Genomic DNA, 17,663 nt, shown 5'->3' with positions numbered 1-17,663 from the left:
TTGTTCAATGCAACACCCAGATTTAATCGAGTTTTGAGTAATTACAATTTAGAGAAGAAATTACCCGTGAGAAGATGGAAATTCCAATCAAGATTCACGGTATCTTGCACAAATCCAGCTTCAAAATCCAGATTTGAGAATGTTTAAGCCGACCCCAGGCCCAAATCCACGTTTAGTTTCTAGGATAGATTATAATATTTTCAAGAGCAATATCGAACATATATAATACTATAGCTGAAATACTAGTATTTTTTTTTTTAAATGCATCTGCGACTTTATGGAACGATGGACATCAAGCGTGATATCCAAGGAACATTAAGCATCACATATTAAATAACAGTTGCATTAGCGAAAAATCACAGAACTTGATTTCTACAATGAGTGCCTATAAGAAGAGTTTTTCTTAGGGTTTTTTTTTTTTTTTTTAATTCATGCCCCCCAAATCATAGGTATTAATTTCTAAAAATATCCTCAGAATTATAATCCTTCAGATAAAGTCAAGTTATTTCGTTCCTATAACCTGTTCATGACTCTAATAGGTAAAGTCAAAGTTACTTCATCTCGTGAATCTGCTTAGTTTCACACGATGTAACCAAACAAGAGACGGAGAGAAGTGACGCCGCAGGCCTACCCATGTAAATGGGTTTGTAAATCTAATCTAAAATTTGTTAATATTGATGACTGTTTACAATTTAGGGGGCAATTATGAAATTATAATAACTTGGAGGGTATATTCAGGAATACCAATTATTTGGAGGGTATATATAAAAACCCTTTTTCTACAAAGACGTAATATTTACATACATGCGGATATCTGTACTTTCAGTAAACATTGAGTTCCGTTTTGGGCCTGTTTGGTTATTTTCTAAAAAACCAAGAAATAGAAATGAAAACCACGAAAACTCAAAAAGTACAATTTCATTCATTTCCATCCCTAAATTCCACCCACAACATCTAATAAAATATTATTTTTATCCAACAACTCATCCACCACATCTAATAAAATATTATTATCCAACAACTCATCCACCACATCTAATAAAATATTATTTTCATCCAACAACTCATCCATCACATCTAATAAAATATTTCATCCAACAACTCATCCATCACATCTAATAAAATATTATTTTCATCCACAACATCACTCAACTCATCCCATCTCTTCATTTCAAATCACTCACATCGTCCAATAAGATGGTGACAACTCATCTCATCTCATTAATATTTTATTTCCACCCATTTCCTCCCAAAAAGCTAGGAAAATAATTTTCTTAAGTGTGGGTCACATCATCCAATAATATAATGACATCTCATCTATTTTTTTATTTTTAAGGATGAACCAAACAAAAGAAAACAACATATTAAAAGAAATAGATTTCTTATAATTCATTTCCTTATTTTTTTTCGCCAACCAAACAACATCAAAACAAGTTTTCTTAAAAAATCACTCACATCATCCTATAATAAGGTGACAACTCATCTCATCTCATCTCCATTTCTTTGATTTTCTTCTTTTTTTAGCCAACCAAACAATCCCAAAACCTCTTTTTTTTCGCAAACCAAACACTCCCAAAATAATTATTCTTAGAAATAGTTTTCCATTTCTTTGATTTCCCATTTTTTTAGGCAAACAAACAGACCCTTTAATGAAAACTCTATTTAGAGTCCAGCCCTCTTTATCATATTTGAAATCTTAAGGGGTTCGCAATAATTAATTCAGTTATAATAATAGTGGATCCACAAGCTGTGTCCCCTCATGGCCTGCGGCCCATTATGGCACCTTGTTTCGGTACATGTATATAACTCTAAGAGCATCTCCAACAGCTTCCCCAAAAATTTCTTCAAAATGGGGAAGCAAAAGTCATATTCTCCAAATTATTTTTGCCCCAACTCCAACAGCTTCCCCATTTTAAAGAATCTTGCATTTATTACAATAATAAAAACATTCACCGTCTTTGACTGATAAATAATAAATTATTTTTTATTTGAAACTTTGAAATAATGACTAGTTTCCAACGGTTAGATTTCATATTGATGATCCAAATCATTGATTTAATTAAGTCATCATAACGAGGTGTCTAGGCAAAAAAATCTAGAACATATTCATGTGTATCGTATTGGGAAGTATAGTATTTACGAATTCAAAATGAAGAAAGACAGAAAATCACAATATTTATTTACTTTTGCTAAGCTTGACTTCTGTTTTGTTCAAAATGAAGAAACGTCTGATTTACAACGGCTACTTTGACTTCTATTTTTTATCTATATATATGAGAACAAATCTCGTCACTTTTGTTATCTCATTCTCTCATTCTTTGCTTCCTCATCTTTTTCTCACTTTGAAAATATATTTTATGGCTCGTCGTTCGTTAGCTAGTCGTTATCTAGTTGATACGTTCATGGATGGCGACGACAATATTGACGACGAATATGAAGAATTGTTACTTGCTCAAATAGAAGAAAAAGCGCGTGCCAACCAGAGTTCAAGAGGAGGTCATCGTGGTTCTATTATGGGTCACCGTATTGTTAATCGTGATCTAATTGAGGGTCATGAAAGACTTTGTCGTGACTACTTTGCTAATCCTCCAAAATATGGGGCTCATCTCTTTCGAAGGAGATTCAGAATGAAGCAAGCTCTTTTCATGCGCATTCATGATGCCGTCGTCGCGCACGATACTTATTTTGTTCAAAAGAGGAATGCTGCTGGGCGTCTTGGCTTGTCATCACTTCAGAAGGTAACAGCTGCTTTTCGACAACTTGCATATGGTGTTCCGGCCGATTATGTTGATGAGTATGTGCAGATTGGGGAAAGCACCGCTATTGAAAGTCTCAAAAAGTTCGTCACAGCAGTTGTCGAAGTGTTTGGTGATGAGTACTTAAGGTCGCCAATTATTGATGACCTTAAGAGATTACTTGCAAATATTGGTGATGAGTACTTAAGGTCGCCAAATGTCGAAGTGTTAGCGGTGAATTTTATCTAAAATTTCAGACCACCTTGATTGGTCTGTTGATTTTTGACAAACTAGCCGGGGGCATGTATGCATTGCGCGTGGTCAAATATTTCAATTCTTTATTTTGAGCCTATCATCTCCTTTACGATTCATTTGTTAAGTATTTTATGGTTACCACGTAATATATTGCAGCGAATAAAAATTCAGGAAAGTTACAAATTTTAACAAAATAAATTTATTTCACCCATGCACTTGTATTATTTGCAATATGTTCTGTATGATACTATGTTCTGTATTATTTGTAAAATTTGTAACTTTCCTGAATTTTCAAATACTAAACTTTTGAAGATAAATTATTGTTTATATACATAATCGTGTGTGTTTAATTCATGGTTAAATCATATATATATTGTTGTTTGCAAATAAATTGGTATATATATGAGTTATAATTCATAGTTGAATCATGTATATATTGTTGTTTGCAAATAAATTGGCATATATATGAGTCAACAGGTATGTATACAAAACATGCACAGCGGGCTGTGCATGTTTTGGATAACCTGCAACTTCACGGGAGTTGAACTCCCGTGAAGTTGCAGTCCCAACTTCCCGGAGATCGCTTCTCTGGGGATATTTGACTGTAACTCCACGGGAATTGAACTCCCGTGGAATTTTAAGAAGAAATTAAACTTCACGGGAGTTGAACTCTCGTGAAGTTTAATTTCTCGATAAACTTCACGGGCGTTCAACTCCCGTGATGTTTCGGAAAACTTTTTACAAAAACCGACCTGTTTTCAGCACTGGGCTGAAAACTGGTCGGTTTTTGTAATTATTTTTAAAAACGGTCGGTTTTTACAAATAAAAACCGAAAAAGGTTGGTTTTGAAAATTTATCCTATGGAGTATTGTTTGCAAGATCTGTGATATTTATATGATGTGGGTCTGAAGTTTTGACCTTATTCCTCTGAATTTTTTTGCCCCACTCTATGCAAACTAGTTCCCATATCATTAAAATATTACCAAAAATTATATATTACATGCAGTAGTTACATGTTGTCCCTGTACTTGATTACCCACTGTATTTCAGTGAGGAACATAAGAAAGAAAATGATGTACTTGAAATACCATCACGTTTCAAAATTGCTCCTATCAACATAATCAAATCAATTTCATTGAACGAAGGCAACCGGGGTTCCACAAATTTAATTCCAGGCAATCTCTCCACCTGAGAGGATTACTGCCAACCTAAACGGCAGATCTTGCTGCTTTTGATAAGATTGAAATCCACCTGAAAATATAAAACAGACTTAAAAGTTACAACTATTCCTCTTTGGTAATTTACTGTAAAACTTGCAGACAGCACGGTACCTTCGGTCCAAAGAGGTCCCTGATGTTGTTAATCCCGTATAGAATCATTGTTGGCCTGGTTGTCCCAGAATACATTTAGAAGAGGAAACCGACGTCACCAATGAAGGCAAACATGATGAGCAAAAAGCTCAGCAATTTGATATTTACCACTATTTCAAAACAATTTACAATTGCACTACAAACATTTAGTACAATTGCACAACAAACAATTTACAATTGCACATGTCAGAACAATATTCAAGAATTATTTGGTGAGAACAACAATTATATTAGTTACTACACTTGTAACTTAAAGATAATAAATTGCAGAAAACAGAAAAACCCTGCAATATAAGATCAGCAGAATTAGCGAACCTACTTGTCCACCGCATTCCACATATGACCTTCTTATGTTTAACATTTTTTGCATGGAGAACCCCATTCAGCACATGACCCCTATTCTCAATCTGTAGAAATCTAATACAGCATGAAGGTTTGTTGCAAAAACCTCTATAATGCAGCAGTTTTTCTGCAATTACCCTTCGTTATATTCCATATTTTAGTCAAATTCAGATACTCCAGTTTGATCAATTGGTCAAATACTCCATGACAAATATGATAGCCAAACAACATTTGAATGGTGATTTGATAGAAAGTTACCCAAGTAGTAGGAATCCTAATAATGCTAAGCATATAGTTTTGTATGTGGCTACGTGCTACTTTTCTTTAATATACGAATAGTTACCTCTCTAGCGAAAGACCCCATGCAATAACAGAAACATCCTCCGGGAACCCCATGGTGCGCAACATTTCAGGCCTAAACATGCCAGAATTGCCAACCTCCACCCACTTGTCCAAACCTTCATGATAACTGAAAGAAAACCAAATAAGCTTGTAAGTGCAAAATCATATAAATGAAGAAGAGCAATACTGCGGATGAACTCGTGCTTTTATCGTTGCAGATAGACCACCCAAGTGAATTCTTTTTTGGACTCTTTTACCCTCAGGAGGTCTATTCGTCAAGTAAACAACTTTCTTTTTTCCCGAGGGAAAAAGAATAAAAAAAATTTTCACTCAGGGGGTATATCTGCAACAATGGAACTACAGGAAGTCCATCAGTAATTGAATGATAGTACACGAGGTCTACCAGCAATTAACCCGTAAAAGTTAAAACAAAGGGCAGAAAGACGGAAAAAAAACTTAGGTGCTATTATTACCTGAAGATTTCCATGCTTGGTTCAGTGTATGGATTATAAGCGGGCTTGAACCGCAGCTTTTTCATGCCTACATAACGAGGAAAACAGTATAATGTATCAATTTTACTAAAGGATGAGCGCGAAGAACCAAGAGCTCATAAGGAACGGGATTTTGCGCACATGAATGGCAGATTCCAGACATAAATTGCTGACCACGATGAAGTTGCAGCATAATAATGTAACATAGGATAGAACTGATAAAGTGGTATTTGAAGACTTGAAGTGCTGACAATGAATCAGGTACAATGGAGTTGCATGGTGTACAGTATAAATCATTCAACATAAACCATAGTTGAAATGTACCATAACCAAAAGTACGATCTGACAGATGTGTGTAAAAGTTGAAGTAAATATTTTCCTTTACTTTGTGAGTCGTGCATAATGCACTATTTTTTTCCTTTCCTTTTTTTTCCTTTTTTGGAGATCGCATAAGTGGGACTGAAACTCCAACTTCTTGCACTCAGCAAAGTGATTTTACCAATGATCTACAATGGCACTTGCAAACTTTTCGAATTTGAGATGGCACGATAGATCTCAAGATTTACAAGCAAATGTGTTATACACTCTACAGGTACAAGCCAATATACTTGTTAAGATCAGTAAGTATGATATGGACCCGTTTATGTAGCTACACAGACTAAAGAGGATCATTGATGTTTAAAAAAGTTGTCAAACGGTGTATAGCCCCATAATTGTAAGACCTACTATCATAGTTCTTTAGTTAATATCCTCAATTTTCATCCTGCCAGTACACCATATAAGTAGTTATGAGTCACAAGCAATCTTTCAAATGGATAAATATGCTGACTGCTGAGGAGGCATCAATTGTATAAAATCAGAGAGGGAAGACTGCTGTTATTTAATATTTAAAGGGATTGTCATCAAATTTGGAGCTCCCACATAACACTAACAGCCTAGTTGATACAATATGCTAAGATTTTCTATACTATCAGTATCAGTAGAGCCATATAAGAAGCTAAAAAGATAAAGCTATGATAAAAAGGGTAAGTTATTCGTATCTTTTGAAGTTAAGAATTTGCAGCCATACACCTTCAGAAAAGTCAGCGCTAATGGAAATACATGTGGGTTGAATAAATATACTTGGCACTTTTACTAGAACATAGTGTTGTATGCGTCACTTGAGATGATCAGAAACATCAAGGAACTCAGCAGTGAATGCTAAAAGATGATATGCAGTCAAGGAACCACTAACATAAACAAGACAACCTAGTGGGAACATGGTCTCCAAATGCTAGTTAGATAGAGCTCCAGAGCTACACTTTCAAACCCCTTTCTATTAGCATAAAAGACCACTAAATTCACATTACATGCTTTCAGCCAATAATGAAATCAAAATGTTTAAGACACTAAAACAACGAAACACTAAATAGATATAGGGGCAAAGTAAGATGCTCTTTTTTCTTTTGCATAAATGGCACTTCAAGTACGATGCAGATATAGTCTTACCAAGGGAAGCAAAGAAATCATTCAACACTCCAATCAGATGACCAAGTGTGAGATTCCGATCACATATGACACCTTACAAAAACCAGAGTTAGTGGAGCTGCAAAGGCTTGCTAACACCTTTACTTTTTTTCTTTAAAATATTTGGATCAAATATATGATTATTCATTAATCATAACAGCAAAGCAGAGGCCTACCTTCTATCTGATGAAACTCTGCCAGATGAGTTCGGTCAACAGCCTCGTTCCTGAAAACACGATCTATAGAGTAGTATCTCTTGGGAGTAAAAGGCTTCTGGACATAATGACACATCAATTAGAACTCAGTTTTTCTGATATTTCTGATAAAGTGATTTTGATATGGCATCAACATAAAATTTCAAGAGATTTCTGGTTCAAAAATTACCATCGTCAAAATACAGTTGTTTACCCTCCTTTTCTGCCTTTCTGACGAAAGTTTAAAACTGAAAGTTTTCTTTTTTTTTTTAACGTAAGGACCACAAAAGGGAATAGAAGTATTATTGAGCTCCATATACATTTTTATTTTTCCCAACAGCTAGGGGTGTCATTCGGGGGCCAAGCCCAGTTCGCCGTCGGTTATTATATATATATATATATATATATATATATATATATATATATATATATATATATATATTATTATTATATATATATATGTGTGTGTGTGTGTGGTTGTGATGTGAGAAGAGAGAGAAGAGGAGAGAGAGGAGAATGAGTATGTGGTAGTGAGGTGTCCTATTCCCATCACGCATTCAATTCTCAATCACTCCCCAACCATATGAATGTGGCCCCGATTTCAATGAGTGGAGAGGAATATGCCACCTCACTACCAAACACAAAAACTTCTGCTTGGTACCAAGCATACCCATCTCTCTCTCTCTCTCTCTCTCTCTCTCTCTTCTCTCTCTCTCTCTCTATATATTATATATATATATATAATATTATATATATATATATATTATATATATATTATATATATATATATAGTATATAATACTTATATAATATATATATATATTATATATATATACTCTTGCATGGCTATAGATGCTAAGGTATAACAATATAAATATATATAATATAAGTTTACTTATATGTGTATATTATAGAACTACAGTTATATAAGTATATATTAAGTGCATAAGTATAATTATATATAAGTATATTACATCTAGTATATATAAAAGTATATCATATAAGTAAACTATATAACTGTACTTAAATAAACATAATGTAAATATGTAACAAATACATATATAACTATATAATACGTATTTATAAATAAGTAATATATATTTATGTGATTCTCTCTCTCTCTCTCTCATGTTATAATTTATAAGTATATACAATATGTTTACATATAATATATGTATATATAATATATAGATGTACACACACACACACACACACACACACATAGCATGGTATAGATGCTAAGGTATAACAATATAAATATATATAATATAAGTTTACTTATATGTGTATATTATAGAACTACAGTTATATAAGTATATATTAAGTGCATAAGTATAATTATATATAAGTATATTACATCTAGTATATATAAAAGTATATCATATAAGTAAACTATATAACTGTACTTAAATAAACATAATGTAAATATGTAACAAATACATATATAACTATATAATACGTATTTATAAATAAGTAATATATATTTATGTGATTCTCTCTCTCTCTCTCTCATGTTATAATTTATAAGTATATACAATATATTTACATATAATATATGTATATATAATATATAGCTATATATATATATATACTCTTAGCATGTATAAATACTAAGATATAAGAATATAAATATATATATAACGTAGTTATAAGTATACTTATATGTGTATATTATAGAATTACAGTTATATAAGTATATTATATAAGTGCATAAGTATAATTATATATAAGTATATTGCATCTAGTATATATAAAAGTATATCATATAAGTAAATTGTATAACTGTACTTAAATAAGAATAATGTAAGTATGTAACAAAGACATATATAACTATATAATACATATTTATAAATAAGTAATATATACTTATGTGACTCTCTCTCCCTCTCAAGTTATAACTTATAAGTATATACAATATATTTACATATAATACATAGCTATATAATAATTTGTAAGTATATACTAACACATACTTATATAAATATAATAATATTAATCTAATTTTTAGCAAATTTTTACCAAAAAAAGAAAAAAAAAGAAAATGTCCGGCCCGGTGCCCGGCCCGCTCGTGTTGGACCCGTTTGTCGGGCTGGGCCGGGCAGGGCCAGCCCGTTTGGACAGGCCTAACAACAGCTATCTTTTGGGTATTTTTGTAGTATGTTGAACATATACTAGATCAAGGACACGAGGATCACATACATAAAATTTAAGCTTTTAGTGTAGAGACTCTGAACAATGACATATAAGTTAGACGTTGAAATCAAATATTAACTGAAAAAATAACTCGCAAAGAAAGAGAATTACATTGGACACATTGTGGTGCTTTTTGCTTGAGGGAAGGAACCGAAGGATATTTTACTTTTGGAACTGCTTTGACCTAAACATAGACAGGAATAGTCACAAGACGTTGACACTTGACACATTGATGGGTTGGCTTCGGGTCCATGTGGATACCCTAGGCTATGTCCTAAAACCAAACAGATGGAGCAAATAATAGTAGGGGGCAAGGATATTCTTTTTCTCCTTCTTTCTTTGTCAAGTTCGACGTTAAATAAGGAAAAAGAAAACAAGTAGGTCGAAGTCCCTCGTAATAAAAAAAGAGAAGTGACTAGTAAAAAGAAGTTTGAACCAAAGCCCTCAAAGTCCCAGACAATCAGACTCAAAAAGACCAAATAGCAAGTAAAAGTGTCTAGTGAAAGAAGTTTGAACTCATAGCCCTCAAGTCCTGGGCAGCCAGACTCAAAAGATCATAGGAAGTTTGAACTGCAATACTTGTGATTATGCCAGAGTTTATAGTCTACCAGACTTCAACAACAGCAATTAACAAATATACACATATATGTACATACATATACATACATAATACACACACACACATACATAAACACACAAACACATGAGATTGTATTGCATAGCACCACTTTAGCAAGTGGGCATAACTAGCTTGGTTATGCACTAGGAGTTTAGCATATCACACACGTGAGTGCACACGCACATATAATCAAGGTTGTGGTAAGCAGAAAGCTAAATGAAGCAGTGAGGCACCATTTAGGCTTTTTGGGGCTTAAGCTGTTCAAAGCGGAAAAAGCACCAAGGAAAAAAGCAATCGAAATCTTCTTAAAATTTTAACATGGATAACTCAAAAAATAATAATTTAAAACTTTGCAATTGTAACTAGAGATACTCGTTCATAATTTTACGCATTCTATACAAGTATACAACCATGCAAATGTAACTCAAATGTGTAAATTTCGTTTTTTAAAAAATTCAGATTTTCAGTGCTTTTTCTGCTTTTCTGCGCTTTTTCCGCTTTCCCCCACTTTGTTGAGGTTTTGCAAACAAAAAGAGCCAATGGTGCTTAACACCACCACTTAGCGGCAAAGCAAAGTGGCCAAGGGCTGCTTCTGCTTTAAAGGCCACTTCTCAACCGGTTTTGGCTATATTTTACAACACTGAAGATAAGTAACCTCTCCCCAACCCATCCATACATTTAATATATTTTATCAATGATAAACTTAATAGAAAAGAAACCATGACAATAATACATATTAAACTCCTTGATGACTAAACCCAACTGAAGCTGATGTTGAAACAATATTATCCTCATTTGTATAAAAATGCATACGCTCAAAAATCCTGTGCGAAAGAACCATGTTAACATAATGGCTCCCACACCGGAATCTTCACATGATGCCAGCCCCGCATGTGTTCGCATGCACGCATCCGATAAATTAATAAACTATTGCTAACTTATGATGTTTCAATAATTTCTAAATCCTTTGATAGATACTTGAAGCATGAAAATGAGCATAATTGAGAGGCTCTGGTGAGAAAATAGCAATCTATTACTCTATTATAATTTATAAGTGTAGGCAGAGCCAAAGCAAGGAAATTGAGAGTCAGAATGGACAGATGCTGACCTAGGCCCATTCCAAGCCTGGCATTCTGTTATGATAGTCTTATTGCTCTTCATCTTTAGATTTCACATAAAAACTTAGCAGTTATACATCAAATTATGTTCATGTGTGTGTTGTACACATGTCAGACATTATTGAGAAACAATGGTAGACAACATGCCCACTTTGAAGAAAAGAAAAGAGAACTTTCTACATGGTTAACATTAATGAATTAGTCATAAGAGTGCACCTTCTGAGCAAGTAGGTAAAGCATTCTTGTGGAAACTGCGGTCGTGTGAGTTCGGAGGAGATTTTTCTCTGCTTCTTCCCTTTTCCATCTATACCTATATCTGTAGAGGACATAAGTTTTGTCAGAGATTTGTTTACAAGCATAACATAATCAGGTTATTAGCATACCCCAGGGATCCATAACCACCAATCTCATGGACTTGTTTTACTTTCTCCAGGTAATCTTCAGGTAATTCTCGTGTGGTAGAAGGAACTGCAAGAAAGGAGTTTGTTACTCATCTTTTGTAAGTGCAAGAGGAGAGATGGATCAAATTTAAATTCAAAAGCAACAAACCTTTAAGAAAGAAAGTATCATGTGAATCACGAGCAGGGTGCTGTTGAGGTTGGAATAGTGCATCAAAGTTCCAGAAACTACAGACAAGAAATCAAATTGATCATAAATTCACAATTCAACTACCAGAGAACATTTGAGAGTTTGAGAGCACAATATTTCATGCATAAGTAGCATCACGAAGAATAAATAAAAAAGAAATCCGTATAAACTGGCAAAGGGGCCTCAGTAAAGCCTCTGTACAGGCATGCACTGTTTCAAATATTGGCCACTACTACTAATATTAGCCCTGAAGTTTACAATAGCCTTTTGAGAGTGCATTCTCAGCTACAATTTTGGATGGGGTTTACACAACATTGAAAAGCTGCAAAATCAAAGATCATGGTTCATATTGAGCTTATGTGCCTGGTAATCATTTTCAAGGTCTTTACTAAGGTAATCAAATAAGCTAAATCCCCACACTGAAATCCACGACCCAATTTCTCTTCCCTGATTCAACGACTCAAAATCTTATCACATCATTTGTATTCTCCCTGCCCTAATGAAAGTACTACTGGATCCTCTATTGAAGCCGACAACCGATGCTGCATTTAACCGGATGCTTGGAATCGCCACCCACCAATCACTTCTTTTCCCTTATTTTTTTCTAGGTGAAGTCCCTTTGTTACTACCCTAAAAAAATTATATTTCCCACAAAGCTTTGCTGCTGTTCAATGCAGCATTGGTCACTCAACCAGTCACGAACATCGCTGCCTTTGCTGACATGAAGGTGACCAACTACAGTTCTCCATCCATAGTCCTTGTTCAGATTTTTCCTTCTGAAATATAGTCTTCGATATATTGGTTCAAAAGGCATTGCAGCAGATGGCATTACGTCGTGTTAAATTTACCCTTCATTAGCGGTATGGATATGGTAGAACACAGGATTGTAAAAAGATAGGAAATGGTATGCTGGGTCAGCAACAGAGAAGTTCTTATTGATTGGTGAAGTCAATTTAGGTAGATAGGTGACATATAGGGCATAAGCAATTAGTCTTAGCTTAAGCATTCACATTTAAAATATGTTAGGAATTAGGATACAGCTATTTCATATTGGTTCAACTACACAACTATTTCGCCAGCTGAGCACAAAGGTATGCAGCTAAGAAGAATAAGATGGAAGGCAGAGAGTTTAGGCAGACTTTGGAGAGAGATTTAGAAGAATAAGATGGAAGGCAGAGAGTTTAGGCAGACTTTGGAGAGAGATTTAGAAGAATAATAAGAGAGTTTGAGAGATCCTCTTTATAATTAAGAGTGTACTTTGTAAAATATTCTGGAAGATAATAAAGATATTATTTTACAAGTTGGGCGTCTCAAATTATAAGCCCTTCCAAGGTTGCTGATAGCGGATCGCGGCGCGTCGCGGCGAGGTACCGCTAAGGCTATATCGGGCTATTGCGGCGAAATCGCGGCAAATAGCGCATAGTCAAATAGTGGTCAAATTTAAATATATTTAAATATCCTAAGCGAGGTACCGCTAAGGCTATATCGGGCTATTGCGGCGAAATCGCGGCAAATAGCGCATAGTCAAATAGTGGTCAAATTTAAATATATTTAAATATCCTAAATAATAAGAAAATTCATAAAAAAATCTAAAAATTAAATTAGTTATAAATTTCTTGTATTATCAATAAATAACAATTAATAAGCTTGTTGTATGAATGAAACTATGAAGAAATTCAAGAAATATAGTATCATAATATGTGTGATAGCAGGTTTAGCGGGTTTAGTCGCTTTTAACAACAAAAATCCACTTTTAACCGCGAAAATCCGCTTTTAACCGCGAAAATCCGCTTTTAACCGCGAAAACCCGCTTTTAACCCGCTAAAATCCGCTTTTACGCGCTATTCAAATGAATAGCGGATTTTTCCGCTTAAGCCAACCGCGAAACCCCTACGCGTAGCGCTGAAGGGCCACGACCGCTATTCGCGCCGCTATAGCCCCGCTATTGACCGCTATTTACAACACTGAGCCCTTCTATCTTTTATTTTATTTTTTGCTTCTTGCTTACTTTTGGTATCAGAGACATACATAACTCCTGATTGAGATTTTACCAAAGTTAACTCCTGATTAGTATTAATCGCCAATTTCTTGGCTATATAACTTCTTGAATGATACACTTACTAAAACTTGGTGGAACATTATGGTTCTCACTGCTCCAGAAATGGGTAATTCTCATTCCTTTTTGCATTATTAATGTCTTCATCCATGCCCTTGATTTTAATGATAGGGTAGGATAGTAACTGTCATTCAGATATTTCTGACGAATTTTATTTGGATCATTCATCATTGGAATGTCCTCCTGTTCTAGCCCAACTTGTAAAATAATATCTTTATTATCTTCCAGAATATTTTACAAAGTACACTCTTAATTATACAGAGGATCTCTCAAACTCTCTTATTTCTTCTTCTAAATATCTCTCCAAAGTCTGCCTAAACTCTCTGCCTTCCATCTTATTTATAAGCCATAAAGATACCTCACGAAGCTTCTGCTTTCTTTCTTAATATACGGCTTGAAAGGGACGTGGCATCTTCTTTATATCATATCAGCTTTTGAAAAGTATACCTTTCTAAACGTACACAGTAATAGCATCTTCTTTTTCGAAAGTTGCTTTATTAAAGCTTCTTTTATAAAGTGATTCTGATCGGCCATTAATAAAGGAGTTATACTACTTTAATTATTGGGACTACAAACAGGCTTTTTACAACATATTCTTATATCAGAATCATAAGAACAAACATACTTGGCTTATTAAGATTTGTTCAGAGGCCATTAATAAAGGTTGACCTGCATGGTTCTATCACTAGTGGGAAACTAATGGAGCTGAGTTAAGGATAGTTTCTGAACCAATTATGAAGTTATACTCCTCATGGGTTGATTCTCATTCAATTATCTCTAAAATGGATGAAAGCCAAATCATAGATGGCTTATGCCTTATTTATTTCTTTGCTGAAGCAGAAATTCCATGGATATGGACTTGGTCCTTCGAATCTGACTAGACTATTTCTCATTTGTCAATCTTAAAAAAAAAATTCTACTGTAGATGATGGACTGACATTCTAATAGAAGAAAAAAAAAAGCAATTTGGGGAAATTATTAAAAAGAATAATACTATTCTTGAGACTTCTCTGACTCAAGAAATACAGAAAGAAAATCCTATGATTAAAATAGCCAAGATGATCAAGCGAAAATATCCCCAGGCCTCTGATACAGAAGTTTAGCAAAAATGCTTGGAACATTTAAAAAAATAATTCTTTGAAGCATTTGACACTAGTGATACTAGAAGTCATAGTTCTACTGGGGAAGATACCCATATTCATGATGCCCAAGACCCAAATGATATGTGGGATGAAGCTATGGGAGTATTGCAAGATATTAATATGCCTAACATTAAAAGTAAAAATATTGCTTGATAAGCACTAGAAAATTCTGATTTGAGCATCAGGGAGCCGATCAGAATCACTTTATAAAAAGCTACTTTATAAAAAAAGATTTAATAAAGCAACTTTCGAAAAAGAAGATGTTATTACTGTGTACTTTTGGAAAGTTATACTTTTCAAAAGCTGATATGATATAAAGAAGATGCCATGTCCCTTTCAAGCCACGTATTAAGAAAGAAAGCAGAAGCTTCGTGAGACATCTTTATGGCTTATAAATAAGATGGAAAGCAGAGAGTTTAGGCAGACTTTGGAGAGAGATTTAGAAGAAGAATAAGAGAGTTTGAGAGATCCTCTGTATAATTAAGAGTGCACTTTGTAAAATATTCTGGAATATAATAAAAATATTATTTTACAAGTTGGGCTAGAACAAGAGGACATTCCAATGATGAATGATCCAGATAAAATTCGTCAGAAATATCTGAATGCCAGTTAATATCCTACCCTATCATTAAAATCAAGGGCATGAATGAAGACATTAATAATGCAAAAAGGAATGGAAATTACCCATTTTTGGAGCAGTGAGAATCATAATATTCCATCAAGTTTTAGTAAGTGTATCATTCAAGAAGTTATACAGCCAAGAAATTGGTGATTAATACTAATCAGGAGTTACCTTTGGTAAAATCCCAATCAAGAGTTATGCATGGCTCTGATACCAAAAGTAAGCAAGAAGCAAAAACAGAAATAAAAGATAGAAAGGCTTACAGTTTGAGACGCCCAACTTGTAAAATAATATCTTTATTATCTTCCAAAATATTTTACAAAGTACACTCTTAATTATACAAAGGATCTCTCAAACTCTATTATTCTTCTTCTAAATCTCTCTCCAAAGTCTGCCTAAACTCTGTCTTCCATCTTATTTATAAGCCATAAAGATGTCTTACGAAGCTTCTGCTTTCTTTCTTAATACGTGGCTTGAAAGGGACATGGCATCTTTTTTATATCATATCAACTTATGAAAAGTATAACTTTCCAAAAGTACACAGTAATAGCATCTTTTTCTCGAAAGTTGTTTTATTAAAGCTTCTTTTTCTAAAGCTTCTTTTATAAAGTAGCTTTTTATAAAGTGATTCTGATCGGCTCCCCGAGGCTCAAATCAGAATTTTCTAGTGCTTATCAAGCAATATTTTTACCGTTAATGTCAGGCATATTAATATCTTGCAATATTCTCATAATTTCATCCCACATATCATCTGAGTCTTGGGCATCTTGAATATGGGTATCTTCCCCAATAGAACTATGACTTCTAGTATCACTAGTATCAAATGCTTCAAAGAATTGCTTTTTTAAATGTTCCTAGCATTTTTGTTGAACTTCTGTATCAGAGGCCTGGGGATACTGCCGCCTGATCATCTTGGCTATTTTAATCATAGGATTTGCTTTCTATATTTCTTGAGTCATAGAAGTCTCAAGAATAGCATTATTCTTTTTAATAATTTCCTCAATTTGATTTACTTTTTCTTCTATTAGAATATCAGTCCATCATCTACAGTAGAACTTTCTTTTTAAGATTGGCAAATGAGAAATAGTCCAGTCAGATTCGAAGAACCAAGTCCATATCCATGGAATTTCTGCTTCAGCAAAGAAATAAATAGGGCATAAGCTATCTATGATTTGGTTTTCATCCAGTTTAGAGATAATTGAATGGGAATCAACCCATGAGGAGTATAACTTCATAATTGGTTCAGGAACTATGCTTAACTCAACTCTATAAGTTTCCCGCCAGTGATAAAACCATGCAGGCAAGCCTTATTAATGGCCTCTGGGCAAATCTTAATAAGCCAAGTATGTTCTTATAATTCTGATATAAAAATATGTTGTAAAAAGCCTTTTTGTAGTCCTAATAATTAAAGTAGTATAACTCCTTTGTATTTTGGGATTTTACCAAAGGTAACTCCTGATTAGGATTAATCGTCCAATTTCTTGGCTGTATAACTTCTTGAATAATACACTTACTAAAACTTGGTAGAACATTATGGTTCTCACTGCTCCAGAAATGGGTAATTTTCATTTCTTTTTGCATTATTAATGTCTTCATCCAAGCATTTTTGTTGAACTTTTGGTATCAGAGCCATGCATAACTCTTATATGTCTGTGTAAATCTATTCTTACAGTTTATCTTTATGATTATTTGCTAATAAGTATGTAGAATTCATATATGTTCTTGTCATTCTCTACTTAAGATCTTAGTTTAAAAATTTTATGGGACGTCACTCAAGTCACGTAGTGTAAAGCCCTATTGTTGCCGGGATGGTTTGTTATGGTAGTGTAAGTTGTTGACAGACGTGTAAGTTTTTTAGCTAGGTTGTTTGGTAGAGAATAAAAAGAAAAATATAAACTCTGCATCCTTATTGTTTAATAAGTCATAAGATAAACTAGTAAGAATTTAAAGGACAGACATAGTTGAGAGTTCATCAGCTTAGAAGTCCAGTTATACTGGCAGAAAAGTTAAAAACACACAATTGACAATAA

The 17,663-nt window shown here is 33.8% G+C and overlaps 2 protein-coding genes across 3 annotated transcripts in view; one reads left to right on the top strand and one right to left on the bottom strand.

Moving 5' to 3' along the window:
- LOC109841545 lies at positions 2,403 to 2,984 on the top strand. Its single transcript, XM_020410507.1, has one exon. It carries the CDS (start codon positions 2,403 to 2,405, stop codon positions 2,982 to 2,984), a length of 582 nt encoding a protein of 193 aa, XP_020266096.1.
- The window catches only part of LOC109842413 (phenylalanine--tRNA ligase alpha subunit, cytoplasmic-like), a 20,399-nt gene continuing 6,674 nt past the window's right edge, over positions 3,939 to 17,663 (bottom strand). Inside the window, exons 10-18 of one of the 2 annotated variants that reach the window (XM_020411292.1) lie at positions 11,715 to 11,791; positions 11,549 to 11,633; positions 11,382 to 11,481; positions 7,218 to 7,314; positions 7,024 to 7,095; positions 5,518 to 5,584; positions 5,046 to 5,171; positions 4,322 to 4,376; positions 3,939 to 4,241 (exon numbers count right to left, since the gene is read on the bottom strand). In XM_020411292.1, the coding sequence (XP_020266881.1) occupies positions 4,188 to 4,241; positions 4,322 to 4,376; positions 5,046 to 5,171; positions 5,518 to 5,584; positions 7,024 to 7,095; positions 7,218 to 7,314; positions 11,382 to 11,481; positions 11,549 to 11,633; positions 11,715 to 11,791 (733 nt within the window). In that variant the 3' untranslated portion in view covers positions 3,939 to 4,187. The remainder of the gene's footprint in view (positions 4,242 to 4,321; positions 4,377 to 5,045; positions 5,172 to 5,517; positions 5,585 to 7,023; positions 7,096 to 7,217; positions 7,315 to 11,381; positions 11,482 to 11,548; positions 11,634 to 11,714; positions 11,792 to 17,663) is intronic. The other variant, XM_020411293.1, reaches the window with a different exon arrangement.

This window comes from Asparagus officinalis, chromosome 5, assembly GCF_001876935.1.
Source record: "Asparagus officinalis chromosome 5, Aspof.V1, whole genome shotgun sequence".
Classification (NCBI taxonomy): domain Eukaryota; kingdom Viridiplantae; phylum Streptophyta; class Magnoliopsida; order Asparagales; family Asparagaceae; genus Asparagus; species Asparagus officinalis.
Note: the sequence above shows the minus strand (reverse complement) of the source record. Positions and strands in the feature narration are given on the sequence as shown.

Bases quoted from the DNA above. Each gene is read 5' to 3' on its own strand.
- LOC109841545 (XM_020410507.1), top strand. From the start codon at position 2,403: ATGGATGGCGACGACAATATTGACGACGAATATGAAGAATTGTTACTT.